Source organism: Copadichromis virginalis, linkage group LG13, assembly GCF_057382275.1.
Source record: "Copadichromis virginalis isolate Kocher_CV1m ecotype Utaka linkage group LG13, C_Virginalis_male_GT1.1, whole genome shotgun sequence".
Taxonomy (NCBI): domain Eukaryota; kingdom Metazoa; phylum Chordata; class Actinopteri; order Cichliformes; family Cichlidae; genus Copadichromis; species Copadichromis virginalis.
In genome coordinates this window covers 8,341,784-8,360,353 of record NC_140630.1, presented here as the reverse complement: position 1 = coordinate 8,360,353, position 18,570 = coordinate 8,341,784, and the positions used below count along the sequence as shown (strand labels likewise).

The 18,570-nt window shown below is 40.9% G+C and overlaps 1 protein-coding gene across 4 annotated transcripts in view; it reads left to right on the top strand.

Annotated features, from left to right (window-relative positions):
• The window catches only part of wdpcp (WD repeat containing planar cell polarity effector), a 92,931-nt gene that overhangs the window by 59,360 nt on the left and 15,001 nt on the right, over positions 1 to 18,570 (top strand). For 3 of the 4 annotated variants that reach the window (XM_085477115.1, XM_085477113.1, XM_085477114.1), the window contains exons 13-15: positions 267 to 330; positions 9,641 to 9,740; positions 16,069 to 16,174. In XM_085477115.1, the coding sequence (XP_085333241.1) occupies positions 267 to 330; positions 9,641 to 9,740; positions 16,069 to 16,174 (270 nt within the window). The remainder of the gene's footprint in view (positions 1 to 266; positions 331 to 9,640; positions 9,741 to 16,068; positions 16,175 to 18,570) is intronic. The other variant, XM_085477116.1, reaches the window with a different exon arrangement.

Genomic DNA, 18,570 nt, shown 5'->3' with positions numbered 1-18,570 from the left:
CTCTCTCCCAGCTTTAATTCTGGATAATAGGAAAAGAGCTCGCTATTCTCAGTTCAATTATTGACAGTGTTGAATGCAGAGGTGCATGTGCATGTCTGTATTGAGGCGTGTGTCTACATGCAGACCAAAGCAAGCACGTAAATGTACCTTAGACTTATTTAACTATGCATTTTCATTCAAAGCATGTATTTTTAGATTGATGATTGTTTTGCTTTCATGTTCAGGGTGTTGTCTTTCTTTTTCACTGTCTCCTTTTTTCTCTGCAGGCACCAGTGTTTCGAGAAGGCCTTCCTCCTCGCTGTAGATTTAGAAGCCAGAGATTTATTCATGGTGAGTAGAAAGAAAATTTCCTTTTATGTGCTTTCTTGAGGGGGAAAAGAGTCACAAAAAGGGTTGTTGACATCAAAACAGAATCCACGAGGAAGCCTTTTTTTTCTTAAATAAAATATGTAATTCCATGGACATTAATTATCAACTAATTTAACAAATGAACTAATGAAAATAGCCAATGATTCAAGGTTTAAAATCATCCATATTTATGGGATTTGGTGCTGCTGATCAGTTATATAGCTCTTTTGAGACCATCTTCCTGTCAAGCCAACTTACTTTAAAGTGAATGCTGCTCACAAACAGACTATTTACCCAACAAGTGGGTTGCTTACAGTCAAAGCTGTGCATCTGAGACGACCATATAAGGATATCCCTCCTGTCTGACATCATGCAGAACCAAAAGTAGAAAGAACTGTGTGAAATTGAGTGTTTAGCAGAATCTGAACCACAAGCTTCTGGCTAACAGGGATTAACAAACTACGGTACACATATAATATCTCTGAAATTTAGAAACCTTTGAGCTAGAGTATAAATTTCAAATTTATATGCCATTGGCTTTTAAATTAAATGATATTTAAAATATGCCAGTGAAAATAGAATGGCATAGCATGTACCACACATGTTTAAAAGATCCCTTTCTTGCAATTTTAGTCCAAATTACCACTGCATGGACTGAATCTGTCATGACGTGTAACATGCTTACCGCCATTTTTCTTCATTCATCAATACCTGTATTTGTTTCGAAATACCTGCTTTATGACATTAAGTACGACACATGTCTGTAGACTATTGTTATACTTTATACTAAGTCTTGTCTTTCTTGGGCACCTTTTATAATGTATTCATTTTCAGCAGTCAGGTTTGAATGATGAAAACTCTGAATCTTTTCTTTTTTGTCTGTTGAAGAAAGTGTTAAAGTGCAAGGAACCCAACTCATAAAAATAGATGAACGGATACCAGTGAATATTTGGAAATTCTTTCTCATAATCACTTATAATATTACAGTAAAAAAGTTGTGAGCTCTGATAACTGTTTGTTTAAGCTTACCTTTATGCCTTTTTTCTCTTAAAAAAAATCTGGAATCTGTGTACATGAACCTTTTCATCAGGTCTTCTTAACATGTTTACTCTAGATTATGTTAGTGAAATAAAACATGTTTGGTGTATCTGCTCTAGATGGACTCCTGAGGGTTAGATGTTGACTCATGCGCTATAGGGAGCTTCTCTGCAGCTCTTCCACTGGTATAAAACCTATTATAATTGCTCATTCACTGTTGCACCCTTGTTACTTTCATTTGCACATGACTTGTAACCCATACAAGTGTGTGTGTGTTGCGTGTCAGAGAGCAGGTGTGATCTCAGTATGGGCCTCTATCTTTTCACAACCTCCACGGCCTCAGCTCAGCCTTTTCCTCTCCTCTCATCTTCGCTCTAACTCGTTCTTTCTTCCACTCCACGCTGAAATGCTCCTATGTGTTTGACCCCCTTTTTCATGGGGCCCCTTTTGCTCCATGCTTCACCAACACCCCAGACATTAATACAGACCCTCTTACACACATACACACCCTCCTCTTGGTCCCTCAATCACACTGATAGCACTGGTTCCAATTCCCTCCCCACTAAGTAGTGCTGCTGGGAAGCCGAATTGAAAAGGTGGAGTCGAGCCTGTGAACCTTGAAAGAGTGCAAAGGAAAGAGGGGGGCAGAGAGGGGAGGGGAGGAGGCTGTGGTGTAGATGGAAAACTAAATGATAAATGTAACACAAAAATGATGGAAGGGGGAGATGAAACTGTGTCCAGATGAGTGAGAGGGGAGAGAAAGCTGTAATCATAATACATTTCAGTGAAGGGTATGAACTAGCTTCGATGGGTGGAGTCAGTTACAGGACAAATCAGCCCGAGCGGAAGGCGGCCTGTACTGTCAGCAAAGTAGAGGTCAAGAAAATCAGTCCAGAAAGCCTCTGCCATATTTTCCATATAGCTTCATGTACTTTCACAATCTTCTTCTGTCATCTTTTTTTTTTAAATGATTCGATGCAGACATGATAACTTGTATCTTTAGTCAGAAGCACTAATGTGATTGCAAAACATGATTGTAAAACATACCTCTGTCATTGCTCTAAATTCTTCTTTGTCTGCCATATTTTCTTAAAAACATCAAGATTATAGCTCCCATTTTTAGCGACTATAATTTGTCATGTATTTGAAAAGATATGGGACACAATAAACAATGTGGCTCTGACAGTGATAGAGAAGCCTTCCTAAATAAGCTTCATCTCAGGTAAAAGTCCACACACCTTTTTTGAGTAATGTTGCCCCTAAACAAACAAGAAGATCTAGTTAAATCACGAAATTGTGATTAGTGTATTACTAACTGGTAAAATGAGGCTTTTTCTTTTTTCTTTAAAAAAAAAAAAGCGATTTCCCTCACAGAGAGGATTTGGATCACAGCAGCAAACAGAACGTGACCTTGAAGCCAGATTGTGTGAAGCTGGTGTGATTTTTATCCGGCACCGTTGTGTCCACTGGCTCTCGGGACTGGGCGAGATTTCATGGGTATGGTTGTGGAGCCAGGTCACTCACTTCTTGTTTGAGAAAAGTAAATGTAAAAAATCTACGCATGGAGATAAATGCATCTCTAACATATATATGTAAATATAAAAGTGATGTATGTGAGAGAGCTGTTTCTATGGACAGGTGACATCTTTCTGAGCTCTTGAACATCATTTGACTGCCCTATTTTACTCTCCTTTTTTCTTTTTCTTTTACAAACAAATTTCAGAGACCGAATTACTAAGCATCTGCGGATCCCTTTGTGGTGGCCCATTATGGGAATTCTCACCAAATTTAACAGATAATTGCAAGTCCTTGTCATGCTGGATCTGTAACAAAGTTCAGGCTCAGTCACAACAACCTTTTTCAAGCACTTTTTTGCCTCAGCGACCAAGAGAGCAGCACCTCATTGTGCACAAAGAGCGAAAGAGAGAAGAGAGAGAGAAGGAGGACGTTGACATTTCACCCCTCGCTCTGTCCTTCTGTCTAATTAGGTTGTGTTGTTGCTTTAACCCGCTGGTTTGCTGATCGAGTCGAGGTGGAGGAGGTTAATGAGGGCAACCCCCACCTTCGCCAAACTCTTTTTAACTACCAAACTCGCCCATAGAACTCAATAACGCACCGTCGACTTGGTAAAGAGCACACACATGCACACAGATAACATGCTCACCTCTTCTAGAAATGCTCAGCATGATACACCCCCTCTATCATCAGACCCCCGTCCCCTCTTGCCCCATTGTTTCCCAGCTAACAATAGAGGCCCTCCAAACCTTTTTTCCCCAAAAGAAGAAACCTTTTGTTAAAATGAAACACTTGTGTCGGGTTAAATTGAGGGGGAGGAGGAATTGGTGGTGGTGGTGGAGGTTGGTGGGGTGTATGAAGAGTTGGTAGTGGGGGTTACTGAGTCGTTTGCATTTTTTAAAAATAATTGATGCTGTTTAGTAGCTCCCTAATTAGCCTTTGATAATGAGTCGATAATGTAACCAATTAGGTCATTCGTCAGCCAAGTCAAGTTTTCTTTCCCTCCACCACCTCCCCTTTTTCTTCTTCTTCTCTTCCTGGGTTTTTTTTTGGCTCTTGATGTAGCTTGTTAATTAAATCAAATTGTGTGATAGCCGAAATCTGATGCCGGCTCTTTTGTTCCCCAGTGAGGGCTTGTACTTTTTCTTGTTAGATACACAAGCAGTAAGGCGAGCTGCATGTTTTCGGTTCACCCTCTATCTTCCTCTCCTATCTGATGCCAGGCTTGGCAGTGCTGTAGGTGGAGGAGGAATAGCACATCTTTGGCAGTAAGCTCATTATTGTTGCTTAGATAAGCAATTAGCACAATTAAAGTCCTTAAGGCCTATCAGATAGAAGTCAAACACAAGACTCCTGGATAGCAGATGTGTCAGAAAACAAATGTGAAACGGATACGCTCATGTACAGAGGATTAAACTTTATGTCAGGTTGTTAATATGTTTTTGTGTGCATGTGTTTGCACCACCCAGCAAAAACTAATTTGGTTAAAAAGTAAAAGGTGAAAAGGCATCTTTTCACATCATTGATAAGATTTCCAAAAAACAATTTACATGTAGATCTGTTTGAAAACTGAAAGGAAATCTCTTCCTCTTCAGCACCTTGGCAAATGTGCTGTTTGGTAATATTGAGTTTGGTGTGCTGAAGGTGTAAGTTTTGACTGTGCATAGGCTCACACAATAAACTATCACCTCATAGCAAAAAGGTTCCTGGTTTGATTCCAGGCAGTGTATAGCGTTTGTGCATTTTTTCCTCCAGAGACATGTATGTTTGGATGAGTGGTGATTCTAAGCCGGTTGTGGATGAGCAGTGGAGAATACAGCACTGTATGAATGTGTGATTAGTAGCATAAACTGCTTTGAGAGGTAAGTGAGACTAGAAAAGTGCCAATGCTTTTCCAGTCTGGTCACATTAGTGAATGGATGGATGTTGTGTGGCTATCTGATCACAACCATTCGACAACCAATTAATATGTTGTAATAAAAAACAAACAAAGTCTCTGCAGATTGGCAAGTAGAACTGTTACTGAGATTACTGATGAAGTGTAGGAAAAATGCTTGGAAAACCATCATAGTAACTCGATAGTATATCTATATCAACAGAGCAAGGAAGCCTATCCTATCGGTTTATTCTGTGTGCAGACTTTTTGGGGTCACCTATTTGAATTTTTCACCAAACTCTATTTTTCCTTTCCGCTTTTGCAGCAGTGTTCAGGCTTGATGATTTAAGCAGTGGGAATGATCGTTGTGAGGCTCAGGCCATTTCATTATTACCACTGTTAGCAAGAAAAATTCTGCTGCAGTCCTGGAAGTCTGAGACACATCCAACCTTCGATAGGTGGCTGAAGGAATTAGGAAGTGCGTGACACCTAGAGAAAAGTAGATATAGTATGTTTTTCAGGTCTCTTTCAGAAAATGTGGTTACTAATCACCAGTCTGATAGGAAAGTTGTAATTAAACTTTACTGATCTTCAGGATTAGCAGTCACACTGCACTATGAATACTTATGTATCATAGTTTGTATGTGAGCCTCTGTCATTGTTCTCTCTGTTTCATTTTTGCATATTTAACATCTTTAAATATGTCGCGACTGGACGATCTTTGGTAGAATTGGGTGGGTGGAATTTTGTCCAGGCTTCTTCTTACTATTTAACTGAATATTCGTTGGCAGCCGTTAAATGATAACTGTGTCCTTAAACATTTCAGCAGCCACGTGAGCTCAAAATTTAGTTTATTATTTAGTTAGAACTTGTAGGACTCACAGCTATTTGTGTGTGTTTATCACCAGGGATAGCCGACTAGGTCCAGGTAGATATTTTCCAGTGTGTCTGCTTCAGAGGTAATCATCAGGATTTAATGCCACCCCCATGAATCAAAGAGCAAAAGCTGTGCCCGTACTCATTCACTAATCCCTGCATGTTGAGATTTCAGACGTGTATAAGTGACCATCATCATTTTGACTCCGGGCTCACAGGTGCATCACTGGAATTCACAGAGCTATCAAATTCCAGGCATTACAAGAAATAAACCACATGATCAAACTGACCTTTACGTGTAACGCTGCAATTTGAATGTATGAGTGGAATATGTGTGTACTGTAAATATACCAATAACCCAATGCTTTTTAAGTGATGTGTTGTCCATGTCCACCCACTTGATTTGCTTTTATTAAAAGTTGAAAAAGGTGGGCAACAAATAAGAATACATTCATATTTGGTTGTTAGTTTGATGTCACAAATAGGCATTGATTTATAAGAATAAACTGTAAAGTTTGAGGCAATAAGGAAAGGCACTAAAAATGCACTGAAAATTACAGAAGAATTAAAAATCTACAAATATCTGATTATTATTATCTAAATTATTTTGCAGTCTCTGCAAACGGCCACACATCCATAGGGCACTGAGTTTATATGCTGTTATCGCTCCATAATAAGCTTTTGTGCACACATGCTCGCCTAAAAAAGTGCAGTGCACTTTGTGTATGCTCATTCTCATCGATCCTGAGTCCAAAGCCAACACGTCACACTGCAAACATACAGACACGAGCCCGTCAGTTAATGTGCTGTAAGCGCTGCTGTGTGCCAGTTAACCTAATCCCTCATTTATTTGGAGGTAACCCAAATATCAGGCAATATCGGGCTCTTAGCATCCACCACCTCCCTCCCCTCTACTCCCCAAATATGGCCCACTAAAACGCCCCTCTTTATCGGTGCGGTTAGCTGGCTCGCTGCAACCCCTAAAGCTCTTATATAAATAAGATTAGTGTCGCGTTTGAGCGTTGGGGAATAAGAGGTGTAATATCTGATAGTTTTATATGCAGTATTATTGTTATCCCTTCTTAGTCGGGTTGATACTCCTCTCTCCCTTTCTCTCTCTTTCCAGCTCTCAGTTGTCTCTCTATCGTTTCGCATTTGTTCACTCGTCTTTCACTGGGTCTCTTTCCTCAGATTCAGACAGCATTATGAGGGGCTAAGCTGGAATAAAGCGCCCCAACATCAAATGTTCATATTGTTCTGTTCTGTCTGTCATCCCGCTCTCTCTTTCTCTCTCCTTGTTGTTGTGAGTTTTGCTTCCCTTTCGTCTTTTTGCGTCTTGTTCACCCTCTCCCTTCCCTTGTGCTCTGTCACTCACGCGCCTCTCCATCATTTCACTGTACTGCCTCCTCTCCCTCCTCGTCTGTTTAATCTTGTGCTGCTCTGTTTGTTATCAATTAAGAAGCCTCACTCATATCTAATTGAGGGGCCATGTCTCCTCGTTCACAGGGGCTCAATTGGCCACCTCAGTCCTGGGAGCCGATTTAGGCTCTTTTGAGGCCATTTTGTTGTCGGCCATTTTCACATTTCCTCCTAACTCTTCGCCACAGAGGGCAGGCACCGCACTATAATTACCCAATCTGTTCCCATTCATACTCCTCAATTTCAGCACCTCTCTCCCACTCTCTCTCCCCTTTACTCTCGCTCTCTGTCTGCTTCAATCCCTCTCTGCTCCACACCTCTTTTGGAAACCAGCACCCCCCTCTCTCTTTCCTCTGGGGGTACAAAAGCTGGGTTACAATATGGGGGTATTAGGGCCGGGTGCAGACTCAGCTGGGGGCTGGCTTTAGCCAGCTGAGGGTTATCCATGGCGAGCCCTGAGTCACGGCAGTGATGTCCTGTGATGTCGCTGAGGCGGAAGACTTTCCTTAACACGCTGTACCCTTTGATGGAGCTTCAGGCCCTGCACTCAGCCCGGGGAAACCCTGCGACTCTCACTCAACCCTCATGGGGTGCCAGGATGAGGGTTTGATTCACTCCCACTTCAATCAATTCAAGAGGTCGAATGTTACAGAGGTTCTGCCATTATTACTGCACAGACTTTAACATTTTCTCACATTTGTATAGTTTGTATATTTGGCCTTTTCAGCAGCGTTGCTAACACATTCACAGGATGCAACAACTGCAGCAACATGGTGATGATGATGCTTCCAGTGTCTTTACATGAAAACAACAAAGCCAACCTTTAACATTCTTCCTTTTATTCTGAAATTCATTGAATGAACTAAGCTGCTTCACTCTCAAAAGACATGCAAATTATCTATAGACTGATCATTATAGTATGTTGTATTTGCCTTTGATATCCAAAAAGTCTGATTAATTGGGTGTCCCTGAAAGCTTAACACACATGCAAATTAAGAAAATGCCTGAAAACAATTTGACAAAACAAAGTGAATAAACACAACCAAATACAGAGCTCCCAGGGTCTTTCTACACTATAAACCTTTTTTTTTTAGTATTCATATTTATCATTTCTAGATAAAACCTCTTGCGAAATATGCCTCGGTTTTCAAGGTGGTCCAAGCAAGCATTCATACAGTGAATGGAAAACCTAATAACATAAAACAACCAACAAACCGAAAGAACAAAGAGTCCAGAAAAAACAAAGTTTCATTTAATTGTTTAAACAAGTGACATGATAACAAGCAGTGGGTATTTAAAGGTAATTAATGTATTAACTTCCTTAGATACCAAGAGGACAATTACAAGTATCTGATGTGACATATAGTTAAAAAAAAAAAAGCAGTACAAAAAAACTTCTCTTTGTTTTATGTTGGTCAAATTCAGACAGTTCATAAAGGGAAAATAAAGTTGAGACCTCAACTAATGTTTGGAATTTCTACTTTCAACTTCAGTGCATAACAAAACTGTAAGCTTGAAGATGAAAAGCTCGGGCTCTTTGAATGGGAGGATTTAGAAACACGTCTCATTTTGTTCATTATCAATCCAGAGTGTGAGTTAGAGGAAAAACTACAGTTTTACTGCCATCTGATCAAAATTGCAAATGAGAACGTCTCAGCTGCAGCTCTTCCAAATCTGATGCAACAGAAACGTCTCTCTGAACGTACCAGGCTGGACAGCCTTCAATAAATCTGCAGCAATTGTGTTTTGTAACCTGGACACAGAACGTGTGGCTCTAGGGGGAAAGGCCCTTTGCAAAACGCTAGAAGCACCTCCTTTATTTTATTTGTTTCTGGCATTTTCGAAGCACATCACTTAAAGCATTATATAGATATTTTTGTATTTTTCCACAATTTAATAAATAATGAATTGACCTCTGCCTCGCTTGTGGAAGCAGATGTAATACTCCTACAACTGAGATGTAATACTCAGTGTGGTTGTTAATGAATATGTGGCAGCGCTGGGCTTTAAATCAGCCACCCTCAGACATCATTTAGCCACATTATCTCCATCTTTGTGGCCATGTGAGACTCAAACAGAGAGATACAGAGGATACATGCTGTTTCCAATATTGTCGCAGGCTGATATCGTAATGTGCTCAGCTGGATATGTTTCTCCGTAAAGAGAGAATACCAGCGTTTCTGAAAGGTGAACAGTCCCTCGTCTCCTCTCACACTTTTGAAATGTGACTGATAACATCCTCCGTAGTTCAAAACCAGGGAAGCGGGCGTGATTGTGTGTGCACGTGTGTGTGCAGGAGGTTGGTGATGGTGTGGGGTGCAAGAAGGCTGATTTCAAAGTTTTTTGAGGAACCGGCATTTCATCCAAACCGGTGCTCCTTCTGATGTTGGGCTTCAAACAATTCATTTTTTCCCCCTGTCATTTCATCTGTTTCTTCCTTCTTCCGCCAAAATGCCGCATCTCCCCCACCCAAAACCCCTCAAATAAAAAAAACCCTATTGTCATCTGAGCCTAGATTCATTTTAGATTAACGTTCACGTTTCTTTCTTTCTTGCATTACCTTCAAAGGACCTCCATTATGTTGCCAGTGATAAGGGCGAGCTGGTGCTAGCAGATGTGGCCAAGAGGAAAGCTAATGAAATCGAGGCCCGGACCAATGCAGGCAACGGTAAGAAAAGTAATCATCATGTCTAACCAAAAGACACTAAATGTGACTCGTTATTTCTCCTCACATCTGAAATGGGAGGTGGATACCTGATAACCTCGGTAACTCACCCACTGTGACACACTTTTCTCACATCTGAGAGCAGATTTTTTTCTCGGGCTCTAGCCTTCCTTTAACAGCACAGAGGAGAATCATGATTGCCAGAGTAATAGCTGTGTCAAAACTCTGAAAACATGTGCTTATTTGGTATATAAGAATGAGCAAAAGTGAGATTCTGCAGGAAATATTTGTCACAAATGATATAAAGTGATGACTACACAGTGGACAATTAGAATTTAGCCCCACACCGTAGATATTTCAAGATTACGTTTTATACATTTAAGACAAAGTCTTTAATGTCAGGCTAATGAAATGTAGTCTGACACCAGCAAGAGGAGGAAAGACCCAGCTTTTCTGTCAATTTTCAGCCTCTGCTGCTGCCCTTTGACAAACACTCCCGAAAGCACATACCAGAGGGGATCAAGCTACGTTCCTGATTACACACACACACACTCAAAAACACACCACACACACACAACTCCTCACAGAAGCTTTGAGGGCCAACGGGTGAGCAGACTACATTCAAATTTGTGAGGGAACTAGATGAACATGTCGGAAGAGTCCTTCATTGGTGCTTAAAACACACTGGAAGGCTGTGCGTGCGTGTGTATGTGTACTCAGACATCCAAATGAAGCAAGAGAGGTATTTAACTCGACTGTATAAGGTCAAACCCCTACGGCTGAGTGTCTGTGTGTTTGTCTGTGAATGAAAATGAGCGCTTGTCTAACTGTGAGGCCTGTTTGCATGCAGTTTTTTTTTTTTTTTAATATTTCAAATGTGATGCGTAAAACGCACACTCCTCCTCGTAAGCCTCTTAATTATGTCCTCGATGATTTGCCTCCATCACCTGCAGCGTGTCCTATCCTTGGACAACAGCACTTTAGAGCAAGAGGGACAGAAGGGAGAAAGAAAAAGGAGGCATGACAGTGGGAATAAGAAGGAGGGTGAAAAGGGAAAATAAATAACAAGTGAGGAACGAAGAAAGTGTAGATAAAGTGTAAATAAAGAAGAGGGAAAACATCAAATATTAACTTGCCAAAGTAAAGAAAACAAAGAAATTAATGAATGTTAAACACGACTTTGGTTTGTATGGCCTGCCTATATTTTTCTTTCACAGTCAGAAGTCTGGGTCCTGATCAGTCCTCACAACTTCACTGAATAAAATGATAATATTTAGTGCAAACTTATCTACTTGATTCAAAGCTTATCCTGTGTTGCTGCATAGCAGTAGATGATGTTTCTACAGCATTGAAGCTTCATTATGTGTCACTAGATTTTACTTTACTTGCAGTTTCGTAATATGGGACATAAAGTCGGTAAAAAGAAAGTACATCGCAAGTCTTTACATAAAAGGGGATAATCCACATTGCAATACAAATTGCAGCTACCTGTGGAAAAACCCGAAAACTGGTGGTTGTCAACACCCGTCTTTATTGATGTAAAGTGAGGTGCAATCACAGGGTATAGAGGAAAATAGTTAAAGTCCCGTCACAGTATTTGTCAGGTTGAGGTCTGGAGTGGGCCATCACAACGCAGATTCTTTTCTTTTTCCAGCCATTCTGTTGTAGATGACCCAAATTCGGCCAAGCTTTATCTATCACACAGATGGCCTCATATGGTCGATTCAGTGATTGGAAGATGCCCAGGTCCTGTGGTTTCAAAACAAGCTCTAATCATCACCCCTTCACAGCCATTCTGACAGTTCGTATGAGGTATTTTTGCTGATATGCAGTGTTTGGTTTTCATCAAATGTGACACCAAACATCTCCACTTCTGTATCATCTGTCCAAAGGACATTATTCCAGAAGTCTTGTAGTTTGTTCAGATGCAGCTTTGCAAACTTAAACCATGCTGCCATGTTGTTCTTAGAGAGACGAGGCTTTCTTCTGGAAAACCCTTTCAAGTAGTCCATACTTGTTCAGTCTTTTTCTATTTTTACTGTCATGATTTTTACAATTTAGCATGATAACTGAGGCTGTAGAGAAATGTACCTCTTGGTTTTTTGCAGGTTCTCTGAGCATTGCATGGTCTGACCTTGGTAACATTAAGAGTTAACTTGCATGCACAGTCCTGTGAAAACTCGTTTTCATGTGATTATACCGTAAATTAAATAAAAAATGTTTTCTTATTAAAGTTTATTTGATTAATAGATTTAAAAAAAAAATGACACAGTCAGCCGTCAGAAGGTCTGAATTCATTTAGAAATCACACACACTCATGACAGTGACACTTAGTGTTGTCACAGCCCTTGATGAGGACTGTTAAACTGATCCCATTTTATAAGAGTGTGTGTCCCCTTGTATGTTAGACAGACAAGCAGACAGCATATTAACAGAGCAGAAAAGCCAGGTCATAAATAATGAGTGGCTTGCTTCAAGCAGAGGGCTCCAGTGAACAAGTCTCGCTTTACAGACACACATGCATGCATGCGTGCACGCACACAAACACAGCCTCTGGCGTGTTTGTGACACACTCACACATTTATCATTGGGCATGTGCAAGCCCCTAAAACAGAAGCAGTAAACGGACTGATTGTTAAGGAAACCACTTTAACTTTTAAGGTGGCTGTAGCTCAGGCGGTAGAGCAGGTCATCTACTGATCGTTGGTGGTTCCATTCCTGGCTTCCCCCTAGTCTGAATGCCAAATATCCTTGAGCAAAATACTCACCCCAAGTTGCTCTTCGATGCATCCATCGGAATATGAATGTGTGTGAATGTTAGTTAGGAAGCACTTGGTAACAGCTTAGGAAAAAGTGCTTGTGCGAATGGGTGTCATTGGGTGATTGCACAAGTTGTGTAAAGCGCTTTGAGTGTTCAAGATAGAGTAGAAAAGTGCTCACTAAGAACCAGTCCAAGGTAGAAAAGTGCTCACTAAGAACCAGTCCAAGGTAGAAAAGTGCTCACTAAGAACCAGTCCAAGGTAACGACAAGAAGTCAACTTTCGAGTTTCGGTGCCTTTCAGGGTTTTCAGTTAAATTCAGTCCGTACCTGCATGTACTAATATGTGCTTTGCAAATTAATCAGAGTGTTGTTTGCTGTTAAAATATAAATAACATCTGCAGGTATGTCTGGTTGTTCTCATCATCACATGGTCTCCTCCTGATTCCTTCCTCACTGACTAAACACAGACTGTGTCATCAGTCACATGTTCTCTGTGCACAAAGTTCCCACAGTGCAGCTTCAGTCACCTTTGCCCCACATTGTCAAAAAATTCAGTTCAAACACACTCAAGAAAGTTGTTTGTTCTCAATAGAAATCAAGCAGACACACGTGTTTGTGTAAACGTGTTCTGGTGGTCGTTTGAAAGCAGATCAATTCTAGTTTCTTGCTGCTCAAGAGAAACTTAAAAACAGATCGTTTTGTTTGTGAAATCTGAAATGAACTCTATTAGGTCAACCTGTTGTTATGACAAAAGCATAAGCATGACCTAACCCCAGCTTTGTTCTGAGCTTTGAAAGAGTTTTTCCTCCCTCTGTATGGATTTCGGTCATGAGTGGCCAGCAGTAACTTTCACTGGAGTACCTGTTACACATTTTATTTAGTTAGTTAGTTTTGTTTCGTTTTTTAGGACAGATGGTGGGGGATCTGTTCTAAGGCAACAGTGTAAGACACTATTTAACTGAACAGCATGTGTAGTTTGTTCGCATCTGTTTTCTTGCTTTAAAATGATAATTTATTCCATGCATCCTTCAGTTTTCTTAACTGCTGATCCAATCCAAGGTTATGAAGAAAGATGCAGCCTATCCAGGGTGTCACCGGGTGAGAGAGACAGGTTACCAGTCTATCACCAAACTAACTTCACCCACTTAAAAAAAAAAACAGAAAAACAAGAACCAAATGATTAGTTATTTCCTTTATATTACTTACACCGGGCCTTTAGATTGATTCATCATCACTGATGATGATAGATTGGTTCTGTGGAATCGTTTGAGGAACCAAACTGTAGTTTTCAGTCAAAGTTTGCTGCATCCAAGCTTAAAGATGTTGCATCAGATCAGAAGTATTCTTGTTAAGGTTTTTTTTTAGTTGTGAACCATAAATTTCTTTACCAGTCAGACTGTCATTGCTGTGTTCTAGTGTAACATGCTGAGCCGTCTTAGGGAGAACACGGAGCACAAACAACCTACGGCCATATTTGGCTCATCCTCTTCCCCACAAAGAAATACAAATTGCAGGTTGTGCCTTTGACAGTGTGCAGGTGGTGAGAACAGGACTTCCATAAAGCAAGTCCAGAGGTGCACAAGGAGAAAACATTGAAGGAGAAACCAACATTCAGCTAGACAGTATATTGAACTTTTCCTTCAACTGTGTGTGAGTGGGGTTTTTTTGCTGTTCTCCACCCTGCAATTTTATTTATTTGATGCTATGTTTTTTTGTTTGTTTAAATGAATGTATTAGCTTAAAGCCTAATTCTGCTAAAACCTAAAACTGCTGTCCTTTAGCCAGACGTCAGAATAGCCGTTAAATCATTCAAGTTGCGTTTGAGGTTATATCCTGAGGCAGTTTTACACCTGAAATTACCTGCAAGTACTGAAAGGCATTTCCAAAAGCGAAGCATGCGGTGACACAGACCACCCTGAAATATGATGCCCCCGTCACCACCACCACCGCCCACTAAGTCATTAGTGTACTGTTGATTTGTTGCATGAGAGCGTAATTAAATGGGAACAGATGAAATGGAACTTGCTACATTTACTCAGGTACTTCACTATATTACAGTTGCTGCTTTCTACTTCCGCTTCACTATATTTTGAACTTTTATTGTACTACATAAATTGAAAATATTTTGAAATATAAAACTATTAGTACAGATGAAGCTAAACAGCATCTTGAGCTGCAAAATTAAAGTGATATATATATTAATTAATCACTGTTTATGATCCAGTAATGTTGTGCATATGAGTCTATGTGGTCGATACTTCTTCTTTATGTACTTTTAGTATATTTTGATGCTAAAACTTTGGTCTTGTTATTGAAGTAGGATTATGACTTCCAGAATCACCTTTTTTAGGATACAGGAAAACACATGAGCCCAGATGTCTCCGCCTCCGTCTTCTGTGCCAACTCAAAAAGTCTTTGAAACCCATCTGCAGCTACCTGAGTTATAGGACAGAAAAACTACTTGCTGCGGTTTCCCTGAGTAGCAACTGGGGAAAAAACCTCATCTAGGTCATCTCCACCATGTGCTATTTTACACAATGCAGAACTGGAAAAAAATAACACTGGAAAGATGAATACATCTCCTCATATTGTTTGACTCATTTTTGTATTTGTTTTCTAAAAAAAAAAGAAAAACAAAATGACTCATTTCCAAATCGAGCGGTTGTTTAAGGTGGATGTCAGTCTAAGACTTGGAAACGGCCCATATGTGCATCCATTGTAAGTCCCGATGAACAGAGATTCTGCTGTCGCTTGTAGACAAACATAAACGCACAATAGAGAACACACATTTCAGCTTAGAAATGGTCCCTTTTTATAACAGCATTGGAAATCGCTTATAGCTGTCTGGCTGACAAGTGTGCTGATTTGGATAGATAGAGCATTGTGAGAGGCAGAGTAGCGAACAAGTGCGAGGGAAGGCCCCTTTCTTTTCCCCTCTATCTCTTTTTCCTTTGAGTAGCGTTTTGCCAAGAGGAGAAGCCAAGTTGGTTTCCCGATCGTTCTGTCTCCCCCTCACAAAGGCTGACATGACTGCAGGGCTTTTCAACAGGCAAAGAGATGAGAGCTTTATCTGAAGATCCACTTCTCCTCCTCCTCCCTCCCGCTCCCTCTCTTTCCCTCTCTTCTTGGTTGTTGCGGTAAAAGCCTGTTAGCTGCGGTGTGTGTTGAGGGAAAGCAGCGTTTGTTTCTTGCTTCCTTCTCAGCTCTGTCAGCTGCTTTGTTCGCACATCCGCCGTTTACTGTTTGACATCTTGTCTCAATTCAGAAACTCGAATCGAGTGTTTATCAGTAACAAGATGATCAAGGTTTGATGTCCAAATTAGCAGAAACAGACGCTCAGGCACTGTTCGCCTTATACAAACCATATTTAGAGGAGAAATTGTAAGGCTTAGAAACATGCTATAGACCGAAATATCAGCACCAGCAGCTGCCAATAAACAGAGCAACATCTTGACGCCAGAGAAGCACACAGTTTATTAGTATATGTGTAATGAAAGCAGTGACACAATCTGGGTCACTTTATTAATTTTTTGCTCTCCCTAATCCTTATATTTGTATTTTGTGTTAAAGAAGATCTTCAGAGAGGCAGAAGTGATGCCTGTGGTTCCAGCTTCAGTGACCTTCAGGTAGCGAGGACGCAAAGTGTAGCGGACCCTCCACGCTCCCCATCAACACAGTGAGTCACATGTACCATGTGCAGTTCCACATTTGTCAAGTGTTATCTGTTTAAACTGGTTTTCAAACAGGGTGTGACATCCTTAGATCTAGAACCATATTTGTATATTCATATCAAAGCAAATTTTCCAGATTCTCCTCCCTTCTCCTCCCTTCTTGAGGAAGAAAACAACACGTTTGTTAGGTTTGTAGCATAAACCTATTCGCTGGAACGTTAAGACAATATAATTACACTGCTAAGCAAGACACAAATAGGCAAAGTTCTTCATGTTACTCGTGCACGGGAGAGAACCGGACAACCGCTTGACTCCAGTTGGTCTCTCCGTTCTCCCATACACTGTCCTTTTATTGAGGTTACATGAATATGCATAGGTTCATTAACATACGACGTCTACATACAAACAAAGAGTACCTTGCCTGTGTGTGTGTGTGTGTGTGTGTGTGTGTGTGTGTGTGTGTGTGTGTGTGTGTGTGTGTGTGTGTGTGTGTGTGTGTGTGGACTGCTGATCAAAGGGTCAAACATCCTTGGTCAGGAAGAGGGTAGCCTCCCCCTCACCCTAGATGGTTCATCCTAGATAACACGGTGAGGAAGTCCTGCAGTTCATCTAAACAAAGAGCACTTAGACTAGAACAGACGCAACTACGTTAATCCTACCATAAAATAATAAGACACGGTATGACCTCTCATGCTCCCAAAGTGCTGTCTAATACACACAAAGTTTGCAGACTATCAAGGATCAAAACCTCTACCAATCTACAACTAATTACAAAACTCTAAGCATATATAAGTAAATATTTCTAAGCATAAATGACAATCAACAATACAAATCTAACATTTCCCCCCTTTTTGACCTTTATGCCTGAAAAGTTCCCAGTTATGCATACCTCATGTCTGACAGTTTCAATGTAAACATTTTTTTACTCAGCATATGTCAAATCACCCTAAATTACTGTAAAGATACACAGTTTAACAAATGTATTAGCAGTTACCCCATTCATTGAGCTCATCTCATGGCAAACTGCATCTTACGAGCAACCAAAGAAATTGTTAATTTAATAGTGAAACTAAAAAAGTAACATTTTCAAAAACATCTCAGCTTGGTGATGCTTCCTCCGGGTGTGCACATCACATGTCTTTCTGCAGAGTGGTTTAAGCTCTGCAGGGCGTCATGAATGTCTCTTCCAGTTGTTTCCATCACTGTCCATAGGACCAGAGTCCAAATGTATGTAGAATAGACATTCAAACATACTAGTTGGTTTTGTGGTTCGTCAACATGGGTCTCAGCTATCATGAAAGCTGCAGACCTCTCAGCACTCTAGTTTTATGGCCTCTTACCAGCCCCCATCACCTGACTTCAGACCTTCGTCTTGTGAGGGGGATATTTATGACTCCTTAATTGTCCACGCTCTGCAGAAAAAGCTCTCTGTGGAAAGGGTGCTGGGTTCCGTCATCTTACTGCTGTTATGATCCCAGCAGCCTTCAGAGTGTCATCGTATGCACAGTACAGTGGCACAGCGTTAGGTGATGTTCATAGGAAACTGCTGTTATCACCACCATAGCTTCTGGTTCCTGTGCTTTCACAGAATCATGATGTCATCCTCGAACTCCTTCTGCGCTGTCGATGGAGCTTGGCACGCTCCCCTCATCCCACGAGTTTTCATGTTCCAACGCTGCTGAAGGTTTAAGGCAGAGCACGTCGTACACCTTAGTTGTCTTCCTCAGCGTCAATATTGAATCTCTCATTTTATTTAAAATCTCCTGGAAGCTCAGTAGCACAGCTCTCTGTGTGATGTCTGCTGTGCTGAAGATGATCTCTGATCCTCCTGAAGCCTCTCTCCTGGCCTCAGCTCCCATCTTGTGGACGATCCTCTCCTCTATTTTGCAGGCAGTTTCATGGTCCTTGCTGTGGCTCCAAGGTCTGATTTCATGATGGGCCCCAACCAGCTTGACCTTTGACCTCAACCACTGCCTGGCTGTCAGCTATGCGCTTCTCACTGGGCCTCTGAAGATTTCTCAGGAGATTACTGCTGCACCTGTATTTCCTTGCTAAGAAGAAAAACTTCTATTTGGAGAGCATGTCAACAATCATCAAACCACATTCTTTAGTTCAGTGAACTTCACTTATAGGCCATCAAAGCCTCATCTGAACATGGGTGCACCACTTGCATAGGTTTAATATTTGTAAATAAACGGCTAATCACACAAATCACTGCAACAATAATAAAAAACATTGTTTAATGTTAATCCTTGGACCCCTCCTCTTGACGCATGGACACACCCATGCGTCAACTCACCAAACCTGGATACCTGTCTTAAAGAAAAAGATTAGCTAGATCATATCCCAGGCAACATCAGGGCATCTCCTCCCCTGGAGCAGCACCACCCTGGACCTATAA